The sequence below is a fragment of the Sparus aurata genome, chromosome 18, assembly GCF_900880675.1.
Source record: "Sparus aurata chromosome 18, fSpaAur1.1, whole genome shotgun sequence".
Lineage (NCBI taxonomy): Eukaryota > Metazoa > Chordata > Actinopteri > Spariformes > Sparidae > Sparus > Sparus aurata.
In genome coordinates, this window is record NC_044204.1 from 10,163,934 (window position 1) to 10,188,877 (window position 24,944).

General features: G+C 41.3%; 1 protein-coding gene across 1 annotated transcript; it reads right to left on the reverse strand.

Moving 5' to 3' along the window:
- Positions 1–766: 766 nt before the first annotated feature.
- On the reverse strand, positions 767–24,658 carry slc7a11 (solute carrier family 7 member 11). The gene is made up of 12 exons (XM_030395353.1): positions 24,091–24,658; positions 22,504–22,630; positions 16,807–16,922; positions 13,704–13,829; positions 11,144–11,243; positions 11,003–11,047; positions 10,078–10,201; positions 5,678–5,781; positions 2,347–2,443; positions 1,825–1,974; positions 1,393–1,570; positions 767–1,012 (listed from the first exon to the last, which is right to left on the reverse strand). The coding sequence occupies exons 1-12, from the start codon at positions 24,380–24,382 to the stop codon at positions 957–959; spliced, it is 1,515 nt and encodes a 504-aa protein (XP_030251213.1). The 5' UTR covers positions 24,383–24,658; the 3' UTR covers positions 767–956.
- Positions 24,659–24,944: the final 286 nt, after the last annotated feature.

Sequence of the window (24,944 nt, forward strand, 5' to 3'; positions counted from 1 at the left end):
AATGTACGATCATATTCTTCTGTTCAGTAAGGGAAATAGGTATCAATATTTCCTTTCTTGACATTATGTGAGATTATTTTCCGCTCACTTGTTCAACTGCGAGCGATCACATACATTTCTCAAACCCTAACCCTTATTACCTCTTGCAGGGTTCTAAAACATTCCAGGAAGGTTTGATGGACATCCTGATCATTTACAGTGATTTCATTTGGCCCAAACAGTTGCAGCATGAAACTTGCACTGGTGCATTCCTTCAAATCTAGGTATGCAATGGAAAAACAGATCAAAAACCTGGACAGAGTGACAACACTGTTGTGGTGTACACAGAGATTAGGCTGACCCAATGCATACAGTCCAAATATGAAAACAAAAAGAACAACTTTGTGTAACTGTTGGAAAAAACAATTTATACATTCACTCCAAAAAAACTCTATGATAACTCTGCTTAAATAAATAAACCAGTTCAATTAAAGGTAAGGTCAGTAATTGATCACAACAAATGTCATTTCAATTTTAAGACATGATGCTCATTTCACAATGGTTGATATTTAAACCATCACAAATTGAACGGGTTAAAGGTAAACAATAAGCAGCCGTGGTACGATGACACTCTCAGAGGCAGACAGTCCAACTTGTATCCAGCACTGGCGGTACTTGTGTGCGGTGGCTTGATCAGACATATTTAGTTTGGTGTTGTTCATAGAAATGGAGTTCAGGAACACATTCTCCATTCCATAATCACGATGGTCACAAACACAACAACATGTTTAACATAAATCTTCATCCTTTAATAACACACTTTATATAAACTCACATTCAACAATGACATTTGTCATTTTCAGTCTTTGTACTAAATCAGTCTTTTGTAGAGTTTGTTTTTTTACAGGTTAGTGTTTTGTTTTGTGTTTATGTGTATTTTGAAGTGACCAAAGAGGTGGTGAAGTATTTGTGCGCATTTATTGCTCTGCGGGGACGACCATCAAGAGGATTTGCAGGGTTCTGTTGAAGGAATCTGAGGACACAAAGGAAAATCATTTCATCATCATCGTGTCATCAGTTCTAACGTACAGAAGCCCTGAGAGGGCAAGTGACAGAGAAAAAACAGGTGATCCATTTTCTAAGGCTGATCTAAAAAAAATTCTCTCCTATATTTTATTTTTGCCAAGATCATTTTTCGCTAATTCTTTTTTTTCTTCATATTTTGAAACAGTTCAACTCTGAATTCTGAGGAAAAAAATTCAGAACTCAAACTTTCCACAGTGACCCTTACCCTCGTATATCTGCCAGTGGACTGATTGATTAATCAAATAAAGTGTGAGACCACTAAACCATTTATTCTTATGCCATGCGTGCCGTCGGATGTGAAATTCTATTGCATTAGTAATGACTTACCCAAAGCCCTCTGAAGCCACTTTGGTCTGTGGCTGAAGTAAAAGAAGATATAGTAAGCGGGGATGCCAGTGAGGGAAATAGCAAATCCAATCCCTGTGTTGACCGGGTCCGAGTACAGAGACAGGAAGACCATGAAGAAACACGTGAGGCAGAACACCACTGGGATGAAGAGGGGGACCTGTCGGGAGTCACATGTGTTACTGCTATGTAGATAATGTATGTAAGCAAAAACAAAGACATTCATGCACGTTAAAGAGTAGTTTTGTGGAATTAACTTCATTCACACTTTTCTTCAAAACACCACAAACTCAAACATAGCTGAGAACAAGGTGAGCTACTGTGGAATGTGAGTGAGCAGTATTTTTGGTTAAAATTACGGCACAGAGTCGGAATTTAGTAAAGCTATGGCAGCACAGCAGCGGAAACACCAACCTTGAACGGGCGGGGGAGGTCAGGTTTAGTATATCGGAGGTAGATTAAACCCAGCACCACTACACCGATGAACAGCCACCGCAGGAAACTCATGAAGTTCAACAGGCTGTAGAGGTCTCCCACAAAGAGTTGAAGCATGGTCATCGGGTACTGCACACAAAAAAAAATTACTCAGAATCAGAATTACTGTGGTTTGTGTATAAAGTCTCACTAGCCATAGGGCCACAGAAAATATTCTTTTTTTTTTCTGATTGGCTGGCACGTGTAGATTGAAATATGTCAACAGGACACCTCAAACGTAAAGCAGAGGTTTGGAGAACCACAAGTCACATGCAAGGTATACGCAGGTGACCACTGCTACAATATGCTTCACATCACATTAACCAGCGGATGATAATAACCATGTGACATCATGAGTAGTATTTTTTGTTTTCATGACAGTCTTTTGTTAAATGCTAATTGCTATCAATATTGAGTAATAACATTGCATATTGCTTGCTGTCATTTTTGCAGTAAACCGACCAGTATGAGGACAGCAGGCAGTGGAGTGTGTCTGTGGATGTGGATCATAGACAGAACCTCAGGAAGCTGTCCTTCACGGGATGCCACGTAGAACATTCTGGTAAACACACAATCACACACATTAATGGTGACAGGAGTTGGGTTAATATTGAACTGATTGATTGCACTGACTATCAAAGCTAATTTTAAGTCCGGATCACGTTCAATTTATGGTGAAATTATGAGAATCTTTGCTGTAACAAAAGGAAATAAACACGATCAAAACTGAAACTTGTATATTAAATGGGATGTCAGGAAGTCTGGGACATGATTTCTCAATTTCATTAAATGTCTCGGGTGAATAGGCTCAAAGACAAACACTTTCAATACATCAACACAACAGGGATTCGCATCTCCATTACAACAGGTCTTGTCTGCTCAAAGCTGTGTCATTAACTAATGACGCGTCTGTCTCAGGTTGATAACATTCAAAAGACGTGGGCGGATCCATGGCTGTGATTAGTGGTCAACATAGGAGTTGTGAAAAACAAGCTATAAATACTGACAAAGTAAAACCAGTCCCAAAACAGGCTGATAAAAAGCCAAAGCCACAGAAAATGATAATATGATACAAACTTAAACAATGTGAAATAACATAAAACCACTAAAGCTCTGCGGCCATGGCAGAATAAGTTAATAGATAAAAAATGAAATAATTGGAAGTAAACCAAAAAACAGTCATGTAATGTTTACACTTTAAAATAATTAATTTGACAGGAAAATGAATGGCAATAAATGTAGTAACATTTACAACTGGTGGTTGGTGGTTTGAGATCAAATATCTGATATGGCTAAAGGCTACAAGGGCATTGATTTTATTGAGGTACTGTATTTTGCTGCTGTAATTTGTTCCCACTAAAAGTCCTGTGCTATTTTTTATTCTGGGTCTTTTGTTATTTAGTAGCTACCCAGGAAATGGACTTTCACCAGCAGTGACCTAACCTGACTCCTGTACAGCTGAATGCTAACAGATATCTATGTATAAGTATAAACAGTGACATGGGCGAGAAACTACACATCAAACCAGAGATTCAGAGGGATGCTACAGAGACTTTTAAAAATGTTTTTCTCTCTGGGCTGCTGCACTGACCTGACTTAAGTCTAGAGACACGCTTGACTTGCTGTGGCCAAAAGAGCCAATGAGGAGGAACAGGGACCTGCGCAAGTCTGTTCAAAACTGAGGCAGTGGACTAGTGCAAAACCTACTTCTGCAAAGTACTTGAATCACTGTACACACTCTGAATTCTCAAATGTGTTGTGACTGCTCAGTTATATTGTATATAGCTGCAATCATATTTAAGTGGCTTCATGTTTTCCCTTCCAATTTACTGTGTTTCCATCACCCTTAACCTACTACCAATGAAATCCAACACTTCCCCGAGCTGATATTTCACATTAACAGCCTTCCTGTAGCATAGAAAAATATGCAAGAATTGTTCATTTTCACTGACAGCTGAGCAGTGTTTGAGAACTGTGTGCAAATAGTATTTCCTTAGTGCACTCTTTGATAAATACACAATGTAACTTAATTTGAGTATGTTCTCATCTCCAGCCGATCACCTACAGCAGCCTGGACTAACCCAGTGCCATCACTGCACACAGCATGTGGGCTGGATGAATTTTTCTTGGGAGTTTACCAGGCACGCGGGAAGATGTTTTAAGTAGGGGGGGGGGGGGCCTGCCAACTGAATGAATGAATGAGTGACGTCATCGCATTTTCTTTTCTGCTACTGTACCCTAGTGCATCGCACACTACTAGGCTGCTTACTGGCTCCAAAAAGCTACACGCAAATACAGCTGTTAGCAACTAACGTTGTTGCTGCTGCAGCTATTAAATTATCCAAACTAAATTAAAGGAAGCAAAGATTGTTTAACCTATGATTACGCATTATGTTGCCTTCTTTCCACAGCAAATACATTATTTCCTCTTACCGGATGGTTCAGAGAAATGCCATCTAGTTAAGTTAAATATTTTCACGATCATTTTAGTTATGAAACTTTAGTAACCTCACATGATTTTCAAGGTGTGCGTACACACAAGCAGGATTTCACACATAAAAAATGTGACTGGAATTAATAAACAAGCCGTAAATGCACAGTGAGAGTGTTATGAATAAAATCAGGTCTTACCTTGATTTATATGGCACCAAACGTTTGAAATAGGCACAGTAACGTTACTTGTGAAAAAATCCAATATTCCTTTCTGTTTTACTCCACGTCCACGGTTGTCACTCGCCATTGTTGTTCGACTATTCGTTCGTATATGCTGAGGCGGCTTCCTGGAGAGGGAGTCTCCTCCACAAATATTTTTTCACACATTCCCACAACTCTATTTACACCCCATATAATTTATAGATATTACCGTATTGACCCGAATATAGGACGACCCTGATTATAAGACGACCCCTCTTTTCAAGACTAATCTTTAGAAAAAGACTCTGATAACCAAAATTTGTCTCTCAATAACAAACTCACATACCCTCCTGTCAATCTCTTGGAAGCGGCCGCTTAGAGGACCACGATAAGCTTTTCTCTTACTGTTAGCGTTTTCAGACGGTCTTTTTGGACCCGCCATCTTTGGACGTTACACTCCGTAACTCCATATTTATGGTTGGCTGACAATTGTTTGGCGCCTCGCTGCATTCATCACCATTATCTTAAAATTAGCATCATAGCTCCGCCTCAGATGTCTGTTAACTTGCCCCACTTTTGATCCACTTTGCTCCGTAAAATCACTGCGTCTCTCCATTTTTCATCTCCTGTCACTTCTTCTCCGCTGTGATTGACAGATAACCCCAGCCACAGTGTCAGTGACATCTCTACAATAAGCTGGCGCCCTCTGCTGTTGTGGTCGTGTAGCGACCCAGACAACTATCAGCATGTGTCAACGGTTAGACCCCGATTATAAGACGACCTTTTCACATAATTGTCATCGAAAAAAACCTTGTCCTATATTCGGGTCAATACGGTGTGTGTGTGTGTGTGTGTGTGTGTGTGTGTGTGTGTACATATATATGTATATATATATATATATATATATATATATATATATATATATATATATATATATATATATATATATATATATATATATATATATATATGTATATAGCACCCCCCTTCCCGTGCTACTGGAGTTTACAGAGCGAGAGAGCGTCAAAGTTTGGTGCTTTATACAGCAGCCACTGACCACGCTGCTGTATTTGACGAGTCGGGTGAGAGAATGTGTTGTGTTATCCGAATGAACATGGATGTGAGGCAGGCCAGGAATGAGGAAGCATCTGACAAGTACCTTGACAAGGCAAAGAGGCAGCCATTCATGGAGCCGTAGCAGGACAAGGCCACGAACACTGGCACCACTATGGAGAATTTCCCCATCAGCTTCTCTGCAAAAGTCTGTGACAGGGAGGAAGAGACACAGAGAGAGCGACGCGTCAGATACAAAGAAGCTAGCTTGTTCATCAACATCAAACTCGGTGAGGTACGTTAAGGCACGTTATTTGGTGTGCTTTAAAGGTGTTGGTGTGTGTTTTTGAATGAACCAAGGCTAGCTGTTTCTCTCTCCTCCCCAATCACAATGCTAACCATATCTATCTGAAGACACTTGGATGAGAGTAAGCAAGTGCATTTCCCCAACTGTTGGATACTCCATTAGGAAGGTTGGCGAGGTTCCGCTGGGAATCTAGCAAAGTCTCCAGCTATCAGTTTATTGAATTGGGGTTTGTCTTATTTTATTAACTGTGGCTAGTTAGATGGAATTAGAGCGGTTGACAGGGCTGCTGGCAGTAATTGTCATAAATGGGTCATGCAGAAGTGGGAGCAAAAGCTGCTTATTATTCATGAAGCCATTCAGAGTTGATTAGTCACAATCCGTGCATGCGTGGACAAGCCCGGACTGTAAGGGAAAAACTAAGAGCTGTACATATAATAACCTGTTTAATTTTTACAAATGGACACTGAGGTGTTGTTACTTATGATAATTTCCAGGTGACTGCAACACATTTTAGCATGTTTGATAATAAAAATGTGAAATACTCTGAATGAACTCCAGGTGGATTTAATATTGTATGTGGCCTGAAAGACGAGGCAGCAGACAGCCCAGGGACGTCTCTGTGGTGTTGCGCTGGTTGTGGCCAGCAGACGGGGCTGACGGGGGGACAATTCACTCTTCTTTCCTTTGTTTATTTAGATTCTATTTCAGTTTCAATTCACGCTTGCTTTGAGTTCCTCATGACAGTCCAGTTTTGTTTTTTGTTCCGGAGCATTTAGAAGAGTTTCTTAGTAGAGTTTAGAGGGGCTGATAACCTTTAAAGAAACTAAAGCAAATACCATCATTTTTAAACATACATATTCTTCATACATTTCCTTAAATATAAATTATTCAAGTATACTCAATCAATGAAGGAAGGAAACTTAATTCTGTTTTTGTAGCATTATGCCTCAACAATAATATAAGTATAACTCATAAGATTGGTTTTATATGCTTAAACAATGTTTATAAATATTTAGATTTAGAACTGCCATAACAAAACTGACACGCTGCTACATGATTACCAGTCATCGCAAACTTCATCTGCACAAACCAACCAACTTTTCCGATCAGCGTCTTTCGGTTGAACAGTGCGCTGGACAGTCCTTTCTCTTGTGTCTTTCTTGTCTTTCTTTGTCTGCTGAGTGACCAAGTGTCCGTGCAGGTTTGGTATTGAATGAGATTTTATTTTTTCTCTATAGTAGCGCTGGAAAGTGAATTTAAGTTCCAGCACGCATCGTCCTCTTTTGCACCTTTCAGATGATTTTCCCTTCTTTAAGTGTGTCATTTTGGTTATCGGAGTTATAACTCAACAGTACCACTCCTTTTTTTTGGCTGGACCGCAACAACAGGGCCAGCCCTACAAACACATTTGTCCGTGACTGAGTGACTGAGCGATAGAGTTAACCATTATTTCAGGCAGTAGAGTCCTAGCGTTTCATTGGCCAGTGCACTTAATAATCAGCCCAAACCTTTGTTACGTCATCAGGAGGCATACCTGCCAACATTCCCAATCACAGAAGTCTCCCTATTTTTAACCCTTCCTCCGACTCTGCTCCTGTGTGATAATTCTTTCCGTTAACAGCTGAATTCATAGAGTTGCAAGTCAAAGGGATGTTTCTCAGTTTCTGTGCGGAATATGTGTTGTGGTATCCGGCAACCCAACCCAGAGTAAGATGATGGAAATGATGCATTCATGAATTAAAGCTTTCAGTATACCTCAAACTTTACCTTATGGCTTGAGAGACACACAAAATGAATTATCAGTATGCATTTCTTCAACCCTCCCATCTGTTACCTTTCACACTGTTAAATTATGTGAACATACATCTAATTTATGCGCTTGAAAATTACTGATTGTGCCCTGAGGCCAGCCTCCTCGAGAAAACTTCTAGACATGAGTTCAACTCTGTAATTAGGTTTGAGTTGTAAACTTTTTGCCAGCTGTCTGTGAGAAAGGAAGAACATAGTGTAATTCTTTTATCCAATCATCACCTTCTAAGAACAGATAAATGCTCTTAACACCTTTCTTAAGGCACTCCTATCACTCATAGCACGCAGGGCAATAAAACTAACTGCATTAGAAAAGATCGGGGATCTCTTAGTGAATGAGTCTTCCCTCGCTATAGGCTTTCAGTAGCACTGATAGCAGTCCTCAGTCTAATAAGCAGTGGTGTCTGTTATTAAGGGATAGCTGTGATGTGATTAGCATTAACAGGGCTGGGCTGAAACAATCACATTAACAGCTGCTGGGAAGCCGAGCTGTCAGAGACTCCTCAGTAATAACGACATGTAAAGTGCAGGAAGGAAACCGTGCGGCTCATATTAGGAGTAAACATCACTAATAGCAGAGAGGTGAGACCTCCACTACATGCTTTCAAGTAGCCCACAGGAGCTGTAGGAGAGCCACAGCCGCCCCCCAATCCAGACAGCAAAATTGTACCAGACACCCTCATCCAGCCCACATACTGCATGGAGTGATGGCCATGCTCCTGTTTGCCAGATCTGAGCAACGAGCAGGCCATAGCATGTCCACATGTCGGCAAAGGGCAAACTGGATATTCTGGCCAAAGTCTGGGTCAGGTCCAGCCCACTAGTATTATTCGGTTTTCTCTTGGCTAATGTGTGGCCATGCTATGTCCTGCTTCTTGCTCAGTTCTGGCAAACAGGAACAGACTGCCAGAGTGCCATCATTCCACTCGGGATGTGGGCCAGGTGAACGTTTCTGGTGTGGGCCAGATCGGGGCAACAACAATTTTGCTATCTGGGAAACATGAAGACCTGAGTATCAAAAATCTGATGACGACTAGTTGGTGGTTAATTTGAAAATGTAAAGATGCAAAAAGATTTGTGAAGCATAAATCTTTCCTGAGAAACTTTCTGTTTTATTGTATGTGCAGAATTTGGGGATTTTATTCAGGAAAATTCCACTTTATACTTAATAATTTAAAATATACAGTATTTCTTACTGTCACTGGTTTCACCAGTTTAAGCTGCATAGACAACTGCACCTCCAAACTACCCATCCTTCCCCACACAGAAACACCCTGGTCACTATTGGGAATAAAAAAAGGGATAAAAAGACAATGTTCAAGGCATATTTATAGCATGTAGATGGGACATTTTGAGCATTTAGCACTGTGCAAAGAAATGTTGTGCAACATCTTTAAATTATGTATTTAAGCTGGGGTTGGTATAGGGCTCTACAATGCAAGCATTTCACTGGCATTTGCCCCCCCCCCCCCCCCCCCCCCCAAAAAAAAAAAAAAAAGAAAATATGTAGGTGGGAACCAGGAAAATTATTTTGGTGCACAGTGTGCAAGCCAAGGTCACAAGTTACTGTCACAACCTATTATATCTGCGATCGTTTAAAAACTACAATCCTCCGAAATCCGAAACGCACCAATTACAGTAGTTTTCTGTAATTACACAACCAGTGTCACGCAAGAGGTGACAAATCAATGGAAAGAACAGAAAGAGAGCGAACTGCCGATAACTGGAAGAAGAAAGAGTGCGAAAGCAGGATGAAATCAATTTAGTATTTTTTTAAACAGAAGCGAGAGGAGCACAATGAGAAGGAGGCATTGGGAGATAAGTCGAGAGAGAAAGAGGAGGAACCAAAAGAGTGGAAGGTCATTAGTGATGCGGCGGAAGTTGTGGATCAACGTGCAGAGCATCAAAACAAAAAATGACTGCTTAGATAAAATTTTATCATTTTTCATCATCATTCAATTTGAAGGATAGAATTTGGTTTGCTAGACATAAGTGATTATGTTTAGTATCCAATGTTTGGTTTAAGTATGTTGGTGGTGAGAGTTTGAATGAAATTTCAAGATGTTGTTTTTCCATAGAACATCCTGGAGTTGGTGCAGATGATGCAGGTGCTGCCCATCTCAGCTGCCCAGTGTGAAAGGGGGCTTTCTGCCCAGAACCGGATAAAAAAACGATGATGAATTCTGATTACGAGCAGACTTTATGAGGAGCTAGTTTTTTATGCACTTTGAGTCCGGATTTCTTTGTTTATGAATGTAAACAACTAACATACTCACTGCTTTTTTCTGAGCAAATTTTTAAAAAAGACAGTCGTACACTTTCGTAAAGACAAAATAGATGGTAGATATTTTAAGGCGTTTACATCTTGGTTAAAAACTGTCATCACTTACCACAGCGACTGCCTCCGAGGTGAGGAGCTCCTCTGCTGACATCACGGTGTAGTAGGCCACGTTGGTCAACACAAAGCATGAGGTCACAATCGCCATGGAGATACAGATGGCTAATGGCACAGTCCTGAGGGCAGGAGGGATAATAACAGAAGCATTATGCTGTCATTCACTCTGTGGGTTTCACCTCACCCCCATTTCAGCTCTTTTATGACCTCCGGCCCTTCTTGTTTTCTGTGCTGTCCTCAATGACAGCGGGAAGCTTCTCAGCCAAATTCAAGTACTCACACACTTCTTGGAGTTACTCTTTATTGGCTTATCTTTTAGCATCTTCAGCAAATGCTGGATGTTAACAGTTACTATAGCAACAAATAAAGCATCTGTTGATCAGGAAACAATGTCAATTCACAGAGGGTTCAGGCAGAGCAGCCGGAGGACATTGGAGGCAAAACCAGACAACATTCGCAGTCTCCAAAAAATCTGATCCAGTTTCAATCAATTTAGTGAATAAAGTTCTAAATGAGTGTTTTGAACAATGATCAGTGAGGCCCGACCACAGAATTACTGAGACACTGAAATCTGAGCTCTGTGCCGCTCGCTCAGCACTTACAGGTGAAGACTGATTGATGGTGGATGACATGATACTATTGGCTGAAAGTGTAGGTTGAAGCGTATGTAAGCACACTTGAAATTTTGTTTTACCTGATGAAGGTATGACTGGATTCTGATATAAAGATACAAAAACATAGATTGCTGTCATTTCTGTTGTGTTTTGTCATCCTGTGGTCGGCTGCCAAACATCTGATAAACTTGAGTTATGCTCAATAATTGTGCAAAAGCTGCAAGCAGCAATACCAGAGCCCAAGCAATTGGCCAGTTCTAAACAGGCACTATTCCACCAGGCACTCTAATTGTGGAATAAACTTACCGTTCAGGGTTATCCACCTCCTCCGTCACAAAGTTCAGATAGAACCTGCAAAAAGAAACAAGTATCGTATGACCTCCAATGATAAATAATGGAATGAAAACACAATGTGTGTGTGTGTGTGTGTATGGGGACCATACCTACCATCCAGCATATGCATACATCCCAGAGTAGAAGGCCAGTGGCATACCAGACAGTTTCACATTGCTCATCTCAAAGGCATTCTCAAAGTTCTTGGTCTCTCCTGCAGACAAACACACACACACATTTCTTCTCAGTGACAGTTTCAAGGACCAGGACTGCGGGGGTGGGAAGATCCGTACAAATAGTTATTAGACAAGACCAGAAGTGATCCTAGCCACCATAATATCAATGATAATAATAAAAGAAGAATAAAACAGATGAATGGAGCAGTACTCTGCCGCATTAGCTTGGAGAAATGGATTCCTCCACATACTTGAGACAGATTAAAGCACTCTCAAATAAAATCGGTGATTAGAATAATACAGGAGCTCACGTTTATGAACAAAAACTGCTCATACAAAACAAACTAACAGTCTAATTGGACAGTAATGTTGATGTGAGTTGTAAGACAGAGCCCATATGTAGACAGAGATATTACCAGGATCTGATTAATTAGATATGACAACCCTCTGGCAGAATCTTCTTAAATCCCGGATCATTTTGTTGATAGTTTGTGGCGCATATTTGGGGTAATTTTATGAGCTATAGCTGGTGTGAAAGCAAAGAAATGTGAAGGATGAGAAATATGTTGATTATCAAGTGAGGTCCATAGCTGAGGGATGAGCCTTGGTTCAGGGCCTCTTACAGCACTTGTTGTGTGGACATAATCAAATGCCTAAGTTGTTACTTGCTGTGAACAGCTGTGTGAGAGGCATGAAGGTTATATTTACACTGCGTGTTGTTTTGAGAAACGAAGGAAGCCATGTTAATTTTAGCTGAGCTCTCTATGTGAAGTCTGAGAATGTCCCTGAACAGCAGTAACAACGAGACACTTAAGAGGCTGTTCACATTCAATGACAGCTTTATGCCCGTCAGTTACACCTGGCAGTAACCTGCGTCTGAGTGACCTCACTTCCTCGCTTTAAATGCAAATACACTGTACACATATATCGCTTCCATAAACAGATGCAGTGTTTTCTGCACAGAGAAAGAAATACTTTCATGAATATCTAGCTGCTGTATCGTAGGCAACTGGTCTGGTTTCAGTTTGTTGAAGATGTTTCACCTCTCATCCAAGAGACTTTGTCAGTTCTAACTAACTGGAGGGGAGCTGACAGGCTTTTAAACTCTGTGTGGGAGTGTCCTTATCGAGTCGTTAAGACACGTGTGAGCTCTGAGTTTCAGAGTCGTTAGCACCACTGTGGATTGTTAGTCAAACCGGCCTTCATGTAGGATTCTAGGGCTAGGTGGGCCCAGGTCTGAATGGTTGTTAAGCTGTCATGTAAAATGTTTGTGGAACTAACTAGAAAACCGGAATAGTTAAGTAAAGTTGAAGAAAAGCATCCGTTATTGTCGAGTTGGGAATGAGACAAAAAAACAAAACAGCTTTTCTTACAAATATGACTTTTTAGAATGTGATGTAACACAAGGTTAATAAAACTTCTCAACAAACGCCATAACGTATTTGATGAGGGAGTCTTGTTGATGGGACTTCCATCAATAAAATGTTGTCGTCTTTCATAGATTTAGTGTAAATGGTGCAATGGCATTGCTCTCAGTGAACCAACCCTGGATATATAAAGGTAAATGTTATAGGTACACAGAAGCATACAAACTGACCAGTAAAAGAAGGAAAGAAACCCCTTTATTTTATTTTTTATTTTTTTGCATTTAATGCTGGCATGAATCATTTGGAATTTGTCGTAGCAAAGTTTGTTCACTGTTCCCTCACTCAACAGCTCTTAAAATCAGCCGATTTGTTAACTGAGTCTGGTGATGTTGTGGTAACTAGTTCAGTGGCTGGATCAGTGGAAACAGACGGTGTGTTCACAAACATCTGCTGCTGACAATGGCAGGTTAACTGAACCCACACATGTAATTTAGATCATAGTGTAACACCTGGAGATCAGACAGAGAGTAATTCTGAGTGGTGCAGCTAACAGTGTGGTGCAGATCCTACAACCTCTCCCTCAAAGTGAATAGGCACCATCACACACCGCTAACTGTAGATGGTGCTGCTGTTGTGAGGGGTAGCAACATCAAGTTTCTGCACCTGGCAGACAACCTGACCTCCACCAACAAACGCCTCGACCATCGTAAAGAAAGCCTGACAGCGGCTCCATCCCCTCCAGAGACTCAGAAGGGCAGGCCTCCACCTTTCCCACCTCACCACCTTCTACTGTGATGACACCACTGAAAGCGTTCTATCCTGCGGCTTTATTTCCTGGTTCGGCAAATATAGGGCGTCCCGAAGACACCAGCTGAATGGGACAACAAAGACAGCCAGCAAATCATCGATGCCCCTCTCCCCTTTCTGCTGGAGATGTTCCACCAGCGATGCGTTCACAGAGCCTCCAGTGTCATCAACAGCGCTCAGCACCCTTCCCACAGCTTGTTTTACCTCCTGCTGTTGGAGAGCAGGCACAAGAGCATCTGTGCCAAATCCAGCCGGATGCTGAACAGCTTTTTCCCGCAGGCAGTCAGGATCATCAACAGGCTGTGCAGGATGACAGTGTCTTACCTTTGAAGAGCTGGTACAATCCCGGCACTATAATGATGCCGATAGCCAGCAGCTTGCTGAAGGTGAGGAAGATCTGAATCCTTGCTGTCCACGTCACACTCATACTGTTCAGGTACATGACAGAAGCTACAGGGACAGAGACAGAGTCATGTAATGTAGTCATGTATTGTCTGGTAGCCACATTGAATGTCCATATGTCAACCTTGGCTGTGGCTCCCTGTTAAGTCATTTTACACGCATTAATGCAGTTTTATATCAATACTGTAATAACATTATCTTGCATTGATTTATTTTCGAGAGATCTTTGAGCGAACATCACTGTCAAAAGCCTAAAGACCTGACAAAACTGCAACCACTTGGCTCCACTTGTTCTTGTCTTTCTTGTGTAGGGTCTGACTTCAACAGCTTCTCTGCACTGGCCATACAAGAAAAGTATCACAGCAGCAGCTGTGGACCTCCATCACTGTCTACACTGAGCTTGATCAGCCACAGTATAACACATGTAACAGCATTCACAATCCAAAGCATAATCAGTGTAGTTAAAACAATAGTAATTGAGTGGTAAAAACACGTTAGGGTGTAGTTACAGGTGAGACAGACAACTGAAAAGCACGGCTGAAATGGCGTGGACAGAGAGTTTCTGCTCTGTTCAGAATTGATGTTGAACGGACACAGTGGCTTTGTCATTTATCTGCATACACTCAATTTTGTTGTTTTTGTGATTTTAGTAACTATTTACTAATTAAATTTATGATAATGTGTCTGGAGGACTCTTTAGTTTTTACTTGACTGTGTCAGCAGGGTGTCATCACTTTGGTGCTTCCTCGTTGTCATGCTGGCCTTTTTTGTGATGAAGTTGCTGGTCTAAATCCAAGACATGCACATACAGTAACTATCTTTCTGCAGCATGTGACACTGCGACATACTGCATCATTATTCCACCAAATGGAAACATAAAAATTACCCATGAATGTATCTTTATCTTTGCTGGTCAGTGGCAGCACAGGTAACAACGGGTCAAAAAGATACAAATCTTGGTAACACTTTAACTACTGTTAATTAATGTTCCATTATTATAATGTAGTAGTAACCATTAAATAACAGTCTGCAAAATATGATACATCAGAGGATGTATTAGACTGTGTTAGACCAGGCTAATAAAGGCGTTCTGCCTGGTTGTGACCTTGTAAAGTGGGATACTGAGTTGAGTTCAGATCAGATCAGTGAGAGAAAGCAACTATTAAAAGTAGGGCTGTCAAACGATTAATTTTTTTAATCGTGATTAATCGCATTTTGTCCATAGTTAACTCGCGATTAATCGCAAATTAATCGCAATTTTTTTGGCACATTTTTTTCTGTTCTAAATGTACCTTGATGTATTTTTTAATGTTCTTAATACTTTTAACAACATAAGAAAGGGCAAATATGCTTGCATTATGAACATTTTTGGCGGGGGGGGGGGGGGCTCTCTGCATCTGCCCTGTGTTTGGCTTGCAAGTGATATTTGAGACTCAATGTACTTCGATGGTAACTCATTTCATGTCGATAGTACATGCAGATAACTTTTGTCCTATCGACCGAACCATCTGGCAGTGTTTCGAAAGTAGTTTGCCGTTCATACCGTAAATGACCAAATAATATACGGGTTTCAATTATCCACAGGGTCCCTTTAAACGCCGGTGCAGATGTATATTTTGGTAAATAACCGCTGGTTCCAAATAAATGTCGGGTCTAATTTTTTATTTTTTAAAAAATTAAGGAAGAAAAGGTGTCCACTGACACTGCACGTTTTTCTTCTTCGCCTTTTTCACGCAGTGTGCTGCTTTCTGTCAGTCAGTATCACACTGATGATCGCCATGGCTCCGGTGCAGCAAAACAATAAAAAGTACCTCTTGAAATTCAAACTTTCTGTTAAAATATGCAGAGGAAAACTCGGGAGAAGCAGCCGCTAGATGTTTCTCTGTCGACCAGAAGAGAGTGAGAGAAACGGAGCTTGAGCGTCTGTCCGAGGAGGACATCAACAGGGCCAGGCTGCCTGCTGGAGGGAGGAAGAAGGCTAGCGAGGAGCCTGAGATAAACATGCGGGGATGAGTTATCAGCAAACGGGCACGCCACGAGAGAGTGTCCCGCAGAATGATCAGGACGATGGAGAAACAAATGTCCGCCACCGTGAGTGACAGCAGAGATGAGGAGTTTGCAGCGAGTGCTGGTTGGCTGAATCGTTTCCTCCGCCGCAACAACTTCACTTACAGGAGGATGCCAGAGAATTCACCGAGAAGCTGGAGAAGTTTGTAATATTTTCATCCAGGATTATTGTGAGGAAGGAATTAAACGCCTGTCCCAAATTGCCTTTTGGTCTGTTAAGTGATTGAAACAACTAAACCCCCCGGCTATTATTTGGTATTTTACGGTAAGTCCTTTCTCCATTTCCTCACTTTTCAGTCCACCGTGTTTTTCCCGAACCGCCTACCCTGCTGCATCTTCTTCTGATTCCCTTTCTGCCACCCTCTGGATCAAGACTACAGGTGCCACTGACGGCCGTAAATCTTTCAATGCGCGTTTTGTTTTTTGTTTTTTTATACCGAGCGTTAATCGCGCGTTAAAAAAATTAACGGCGTTAAGAGGATGTTGCGTAAACGCGTTATTAACGCGTTAACTTTGACAGCCCTAATTAAAAGTAAACTAATGTGTCACGTTCACATTTACTTATGGTGTCCACCTTAATGTTGTTGATTCATACATTATATAAGAGTTTATGAAGCCTCTATTAATAGTTAACAAAACTGTAATGTTACTTTATAAATTGCATTAGTAAATACATTAATGAACATTAAATAGCAGTTTACAAACAGGTAACTCGTATTTCTGTTAATCACACAGTTATGGTGTTCCTGTTAAATATACCAAATTTGTTTTCAGAGGTTTTATTAACATTAGTTAAGCATTAACCAAGGCCTTATTAATACATTAATGAGCATTAAGTTACTGTCAACATATGTCTCTTTGTTAATATTTATTAAGGGTTCACAGTTTAATTAATGAACTTACTAATACTTACTTACACACTGATGTATTAACTTAAAGGAAGACTAGATATACGTACTTATGCCAATGCCAGTGGCCAGTTTGACGGCAATAGGGGGGATATTACAGGGCATGAACAGAGGCTCAAGGATGTATTGACCAAAGGCCAAAGCGATGACTGCCATCCCTGCAGGCCTAAGGGAGACAAACACACACAGAAATTGACACATATTAGTGCAAAAATATACAATACTGCTTTAAATGACTACGTCTATAATAAAAGGCCTGACTTAAAGTGATGATACACAATGATCATCTGTTAATAATCCAGCACTATGCAGAGTTTAGCATCTTTGAGCTCACTGTATTGGTTATTCACTCCCCATACTTGGTGAAAGAGCTGTGTAGATTGTACACTACACTACTGCAACACACAGTACATCAGACAGAGACCACTGGTGGAGCCAGTACTGGAGCATTGACCAGCTAAATAGCCGGGTGTATTTTTTTCCGAATTTGGTTGAGACCAAGACAGAGTTACATTCATCAGGTGGACACAAACACAGATACAAAAGAATGATAAGGACGTTCTGTGTCTACTGGATTTGTATTTAGGAAAGTGTTAACATGTTAGCAGTGTTGCATGTCATCAGTATCAATTGCAGCTCTATCGCCCCCCGACTGACCTGAACCTTAATCCAGCTTTAATGTACATAGTATAATATAGAATATAGTATGCAAATACACTGTACTAAACTTTTTAAATCTGCATTTATATATTCTATAAGTCTAAGTGTTACATAATCAAGCAAATTCACCCGCCACAGTACAGAATCCCTGATCATCCACTGATAATGACTTTAACAAATGAGTTGCAGCTCTGGAAGTGTAGTTAGCTGTAAGTGTCCCAAACTGCTATTTTCAAGGTTGAGAATGAACTTGCATGCGGAGGTATGAACTAGAGTAACTTCATCAAATCAAATTTTTTTTTATATACTGTAGCTCGGTTACATTGTACATCCAGGATCATGTGGACCTTCTACCAATCCTATCTAACCAAGACAGTACAGGTGTAGCTGCTCAACTCTTGCTGCACCAGTTCTTGCTGTGACTTGTTTGCATATCTTTAAACCAATCATAGTCATCTTTGGTGGTGTTTAACCCACAATGCAGTGACAGAGTTGGGGGACAGCTGGTGAGCTCCGACATCAAAATCAAAAAGGAAAGGTGAAGTCCGCTAGCTTGTTCACGTTTGTGCTGTTAGTGAAGTGAGTAACGAGCTGTTTTTGTAGGTGAAAGGCTTGGAGGTTGTTGTTTTATGTAGTGATGGAGGTTTTTAGGACAGCACATTCAGATGATAACTACAAACTATGGTCAAGATAAAGACCGAATCAAAGAGTGGCGTCATGCAAGGTCTGCAAAAAGATTTGCGGATGTGTGCAATGGGAGAGTCTGCGCTCTCCAGTCACAAGAAATGTAAGTTAAGACTTTTTGAGTAACTCAGGCCAACACTGCACATTAACACTTTATGTTAACCGCTAACGTTAGCTAAACCATAACACGCTAAATAATAATTAACGCACCACTAATCACGTTAAGTGACCTCGTTAGGTTAGCGCCTGATTGTCCATGTGTCGTTACACATGAAGACTGGTAGCAATAGAGAAGGATGGCTGAAGAGAAGGTCGAATTTGATGCACCAGAGCTGAAAGTGCCAGAGTCAGAAACGGGACTGTTCAGTGTGTCTCTGTAACGTCACACCAGGCACTAACATACGTAAGAGCTTTAAGTGTGAAAAGGAAATGTTCACTTTTCTCCCATTTTCATGACTTACTTCTAATAAAGTAAGATTAGCCTACATTGTAAGGCCCTTTAGCTAATGTTTCTGAAGTTTTTGTATGTTTTATCTGGATACAGACTGATGTGAAACAGATTGATGTTATGTCGCTGTTCTATTGACTGATATATTATAGTCAGTAGCCCAGCAGCACTAACCTGTTGAGGCAATGATAGCTTGCCTTGTTATTGCTAGCCTGGACGGGGATCTTGCTCACAATTTTTCTAAAAGACGGAGAATCCACTGTTGAAAGTGGCAGCATATCTTCGACAACATACTCTGCCACAGTCTCCTCACTTCTTGCTGTTCAAGCATCGCAGAACGGGAGAATGTTTTTGCTGCTTAGTTTTTTCTCCGCTCTCATCCTCAGTTTGCTTTCTTTTGGTTACTAGCTTAATGTTAGTGTGGCACCGCTCTAGATGTTTCGTTAAATTACTTGTGCTGTTACTGGGAATTGTACCGAGTAAAATATTTTACTATATTTTTACTTACATTACTGCGTTACAGCAAAAAGTAATGCATTACAGTAATTGCATTACTTTTGTAATGCGTTATTCCCAACACTGCATTTTGAAACATACAAATTTATGTCAAAAAAGAAAATTACAGGGTGCTCTCAGGTCTCTCTCTGTCTCGGTGCAGGTGTGCCTGAAGAACGCCAAGTGGTTTCCATTTTTTTGGATAAAACTTTGTGTTCTCCTTTAATTTCTAAAATTTTTGCTATTATGAAACATCACTTAGATGTTTACAGCATAATACAATGTACATAATTGTGATAAAAAGTGAAAAAAAATAAAAGTGAGTGTATATATTCCTGTAGATATGTATATTACCCGAGTGATAAGGTGCTGGAAAAATTTGAAGATGACCCTTAAAAGTGCTTGAAAAGTGCTTGAATTTGACATTGAAAAATGTGTATGAACCCTGCCAATTACAGGCTTTATCCCAACGGTCTACATCCTGTGAGTCAGACTAGGTGTAGCTTATAGGTAGGAATACTCTTCATTGCTGTCCTCTTATGGCCGAGTATTAATAACTCCTAACACTGTAGGATAATGGGTACAATCATTGATTCATTTTACAATTGCTCTATCCCATACTCGGCCACAGCAACACTCAAATATGTAGTATAGCTGTGTGTTCAATAATATAATTAAAGACAGACATTTAAAAGTAATGCAAGGTATTATGTAGCCATTCAGCAGATGTGCGTGTGTGTGTAATATCTGATGGGCAGCATCCTAGACAAACTGTTCCCACAATCCCATCCTCATGTGGCTGACAGTGCTGCTGTCTATACGCTTGGCTTCAATAAGAATCAAATAAGGTCGGCTGGTCCCACAGGCTCATCTTATGGCTCATCAGTATTTCCCCTCTTCATTTCCCACAACAGCCACTGAGCTGCAGCAGCCGGGGAAATCTCTCTTTGTCTCCCTCGCTCTTGTTTTCATTCTCTGCCTCTGTCTCTCTTCATTTCCCATGGTTTCCATTCAGTCCCGCTAGCCTGAGGCCAGCATAAAATTGGGCGGCTCAGGATAGCCACTAGACTGTTTATACTGCTTTGCCTTGGCTGTGTACACACACAGCTGCACATGAAGCTTTTTCTCACCTCACTGGTCTGAACTAAACTTGGTATCACACTTCACAAGGTCACAGCCTGGCAAGAGCTTTATTAGCCCGGTCTAACACACTATAATACATCTCCTGAAACAGTGATCATACGTTGCAGAAACAAATCTTTCACTATTAAGTGCATTATGTGTATTTTTTTTAATTGGACTGACTTTCCTGTTTATAACAAAGTAATAACATTTTCATATTGAGTATTGAACAGTGCTCTGCAGCATGGGGGTCGTAGTCAACTTGGACTCGCAGCACTGACAATGCATTTCACTGGAAAGCCAGAATAAATGCACAAGAGCATGTCCAAACGTCATGCATCATTATCTTCCCCTCTGTTACTGAACTTCTGTTTTCCAAACAATCACCAACAGAAAACTAAGAGGTGCTTTTTACAGAGGTGCTTCAGAGCTGGGAGGGGGCGACAGTAGTAGTCTATATTGAAACTGTGTGTTTTCAAACAGAGATAGATTATGCTGACTTTTTGATCAGTTTCCGTGATTGTTCTGATACATTCCTCCTCAATGTCTCTGAGTTGCCATTAGAATCCATTGTAACTTCTGTCAACCCTTTCTGTGCCATTCAAAAGTTCTATACTCAAATACAGATTGTTGGTGTGGGTGGAGTTATGGGCTGACATCAAAACATTAACTATATTGATAACAATGTGAGCATCCGCACTGATGAACGGTAACTGTCTGTAAGCAGTTCTGTAATCGCTCCTGATGTGTATGGTGTATGTGTATGTATGTGTTTTAGTGACAGATTGCAAAGTGACACAGTGAAATTCATTCGCAGGGCCTTGTGAGATGCTGGTGATGTTGGAAGTATGGCGACGTAGTGGCTATTAGCTTAGTCAACATTTGGACACTAAGTTAACACATTTAATTCAAGGAAATGTATATGCACCATCAATTCCTGTTTCATGACCAACTGCACACCATGCACCATGCAACTGCATCTTTAATTTTAGACTCCAGCAGTCTCTGTTCCCTCTCTAGCCCTTTTTGGATAGAAATGGCGGGACATTTGCTCCAAGGTAAAGGCAGCAATGTGCCGGCCTGTCTTTCTAAAAGGGAGGCGTAATATTCCTCCTTTTCCAAAAGCCACCACTGGGTTAGGCGTAAACATGTGATGTAAAGCGCGAAGTTGGGCAGTGAACAGTGACAATGAATTTGTCTTCAAAATAAGAGCTTTACATTGCACCCCATTGGAGTTTAGAACTGGGTTCTTAGCAGGGGGCTTTTAATTTGAAAGTAGCGACCGTTAGTAGCTTGCTGTTACAACAACATGCGGACAACGAAGACAGCTACAGAGACCGAGGAGACGCTAGCATCTCCTGGATCTCAGTGGCCGTCCAGTTGCTCATCTTGATGTCCGCAGATGAAGTGATGGACTGACTGCTGTGATCAGCTGTTTCCTGGTTTTAAAACTCCCCGGCTGTGGGTCACACAACAGTGCACGCCATCGACACCTCCGCCCATCTCACGCAGTTGCCGGCACATTGACGCCTCGTTTTTAGATACCCTCTGAGGCGGCAAATTGACGGACCAAAACAGACCCCCAATTTGCTGCCCTCTGTCTAAAACCGCGGACCGAGCTGCAAAAAAGGCGGCCAAATTGGCGGCTTGCTGCCCTGTCTAAAAACAGCTTCTGTTAGATGGATTCCATCCATCTATGTTGGATTAATGATCAAAGACCCACAAGTATCGGGTCAATGACACACAAGTGGCCCTAACGACTCTGCAACTCAGAGCACAAAAAGCCTGCTAACTCCCCTCCAGTTAATTAGAACTGAAGAAGCCTCTTGGGTGAGAGGTGAAACATCTTCAAGAAACTGAAACAAGTCTATTTGCCTACGATACAGCACTTATACTTACCATGACCTGAATGACTGAGAACCTTCATCAACACGACACAGAGCAACATTAACATTAATTTGGAGCCCTGCTGTTGGCCACATGTTGTTCCACTGTTCTTTAGCTCCTGAATGCACCACCAAATTCTCCAGTTGGTCTCAGACTACGACTGTTTGTTGTTAACTGCTGAACAGGTAGTATACAGTGGGTTTAGAGAGACTGAAAACCAGCTCGAAGAGAAGGAGTGAAGCAAAATGAGCTATGCAGTAAAGCCCTGGGCAGTAAAACCAAACCAATTAACTAAAAAACAGCTGAAAAGCTCTGTAGAGCTGAGGGAAAGCAGAGTTGCTGATAATTATCTCTATGAGGGAGCCCTTCCCAATGACAATGATCTGAACAGTGTTAATGTAACAGTTTAATAATAGGTTCAGTAAAATTGAGTTGTGGAGGCAGACGTTACCTTATCGCAATGAGATCGACCCAAAGCCGTATGAAAGCCATCTGAGGTCCAAAGGCTTCCATTATATATGTGTAATGTCCACCAGACTTCTTAATACAAGTCCCCAGCTCAGCGTAGGACAGCGCTCCTGCAGTGACAGAGGTGACAGATTAGCTCTGGCTGTGAAACAAGAAGGTAGGCACAGAACAGTCTCTGGGCTCTTAAACTGTCTCAGTCAGATCTGTAGAAATGTACAGTCCCTCTCTGGGCCCCATATTCACCCAGATATATTACTGTGGGAGCTTCTCAGGGTCTCAACCCATAACTTATAAGAAAGAAAGATTTAGGTGGACGAATTTTAATTACAAGTTCAGGGAAAGAGCAGGAAAGGGGTTAAGGAAGGGTATTCAAGGATAATGTGCTTGGACCTTTCATTACAGCACAGATACAAAGGATTTAAGGATACCACCACAATATACTATTCTACAGTACAAGGATGCGCAAAGCAATACTTCAACACTGCCTCCTGGAGCACCGGTGTTTCAACTCTGACTCCTCCAAGTTATCATGCTTTTCCAATTACAATGTGCTGCCAAACACAGTCGCTGCCTGTAGTGTGTTAAGTGTGGGATAATGGTTTTCACAGTGCATATTATTATCATTAAACATTGTAATTTTTGGAAGCATGATCACAGAGAACATGGCTTTGTATATCTCTTCTTTCAGCACAAGTCTGAAAGCTGGGGCTTCACACATGGAGTTATTCATATGACAGCAGGTTGTGTGTGTTACAGCCTCCTCTCTGCCCAGTCTACAGCCTCAACCGGACCAGGACTGTGTACAGTTCCCTCATCATAATGTCTGGATTAACCTGTTTGGGTGCCCTGGAGCAAACATTAGCAGTCAAGATAAAAGTCATTTCAAAATTACAAACTAACCAGTACTCCTATACTGGAGGACTTAATGCTAGGTTTTCTATGAGTTAGCTCGCTTGTGGTGATTTGATGAAACATAATAATAAATATTACACAGAGACTTTGAAAGCCCGAAGCCCCTCTTTAAGGTGGTACCACAAGATGATGTGGTCATGTATGGCCCAGCTGATATTGTACTTTTAACAGTGCAAAGTCCCAGACAGATTTGAAAGTTAATAAAACAACCAACACAACCAGCCTGAACATACGCAACCAAGCATAGACATGTGTTTTATTTTTTGCATAAAAAGTAAATATTGTGAAAAAAAAAGTGAAGCAAGTGAAACAGTATTCATTTTCTATTAATATAAAACTATTGTGTTAGTATGCATTCTTTTTGTTATTAGTTTAGCCTGGTTTTTAATAGTGAGGTTTTTTCGCTGTGAATTGCCACCATTTTTTTCTGCATAGATGTTCCTTTTATATGTGACTTGTTATATTGTGTAGTCTTTTTTGGAAAGCACCCTCTCCTGAACAAAGACATCTGGTCCGTCACATTTTTAGATTTATGCATCTGTGGGCAGTAAACATATTTTGAAACGTGTGCCTCCACCAGCGCCACCTTTCCCCATTCAGTGTATCTGCTCTCACACTAATAAAGACATCCTCTCCTTCTATTTGTGCAGCAACTTACCAAAGAGTGACAAAACACCGCAGGCGATCCACACTATGAGGGACATTCCTACACTGCCCGAGTGCTTCAGGATGCCCTTCGGAGAGATGAAGATCCCTGCCCCGATGATGGTGCCGATGATGATAGAGATCCCTCGGAGCAGGGTCACCTTCTTCCCCAGTCCCACCTTCCCGTCATCGTTGTCCTCCTGCAGTTTCCCGCCGGCATCTGATTGAGTCCCATTCTGGGAAGCGTTGTGTCCATTTGCTGGTACTCTTCCTCCTTTTTCACTGGATGCAGACCTTTTGGACATGTTTTGGGGTAACACTCAAACACACACACAAACACTTTCTCTGTCTTGGAGTGGACTCAAAATGTGGTTCACCTGGGTCCTGTCCACCTGGTCTAGACCTGGACCCACTCAGACTGTGTGAGTGGTGCAGACAAACTGACAAACTGGAAGTAAAACTTAAGTCCAGGGAGGAAAGACCCCTCCTCTCTCCTCTGTTCATTCATGCCCCGGCTCACCAACCTCTGACTGTACCGCCCCAGAGGCATGCTCTTCACCTCCCTCACGTCACAAAACTTTTTTTTTTTCTCGTGTTCCTCTTTCTCTGTTATTCCTGTTGCTTTCCCATCATGTGTTTGGCTTTCTGTGGCCCCTCCCTCTCTCTGTTTGCCAAGGCCTTTTATGTATCTCCAGTGTGCAGTTTCCTCTCCAAAACCAGCTGTGACTCACTGTGATGAGGTCCTGCACTCCTCCGGTGCAAGGTAATCATGACACAGCAAAGAGAGTTGATACCTGTTTTTTAAAGTCACCTCGCCCATATGCGAGTCCCTGCCCCTTTCTCAGGTTGCTCTTTTGTCTTTCCAAG

Coding starts and splice junctions, on each gene's coding strand:
- slc7a11 (XM_030395353.1), bottom strand. CDS start 24,382: ATGTCCAAAAGGTCTGCATCCAGTGAAAAAGGAGGAAGAGTACCAGCA. Junction 13,830..16,806: donor GGCCACTGGCATTGGCATAA/GTACGTATATCT, acceptor CTGTCCCTGTAG/CTTCTGTCATGTACCTGAAC. Junction 5,782..10,077: donor CCTCGGAGGCAGTCGCTGTG/GTAAGTGATGAC, acceptor TCCCTGTCACAG/ACTTTTGCAGAGAAGCTGAT.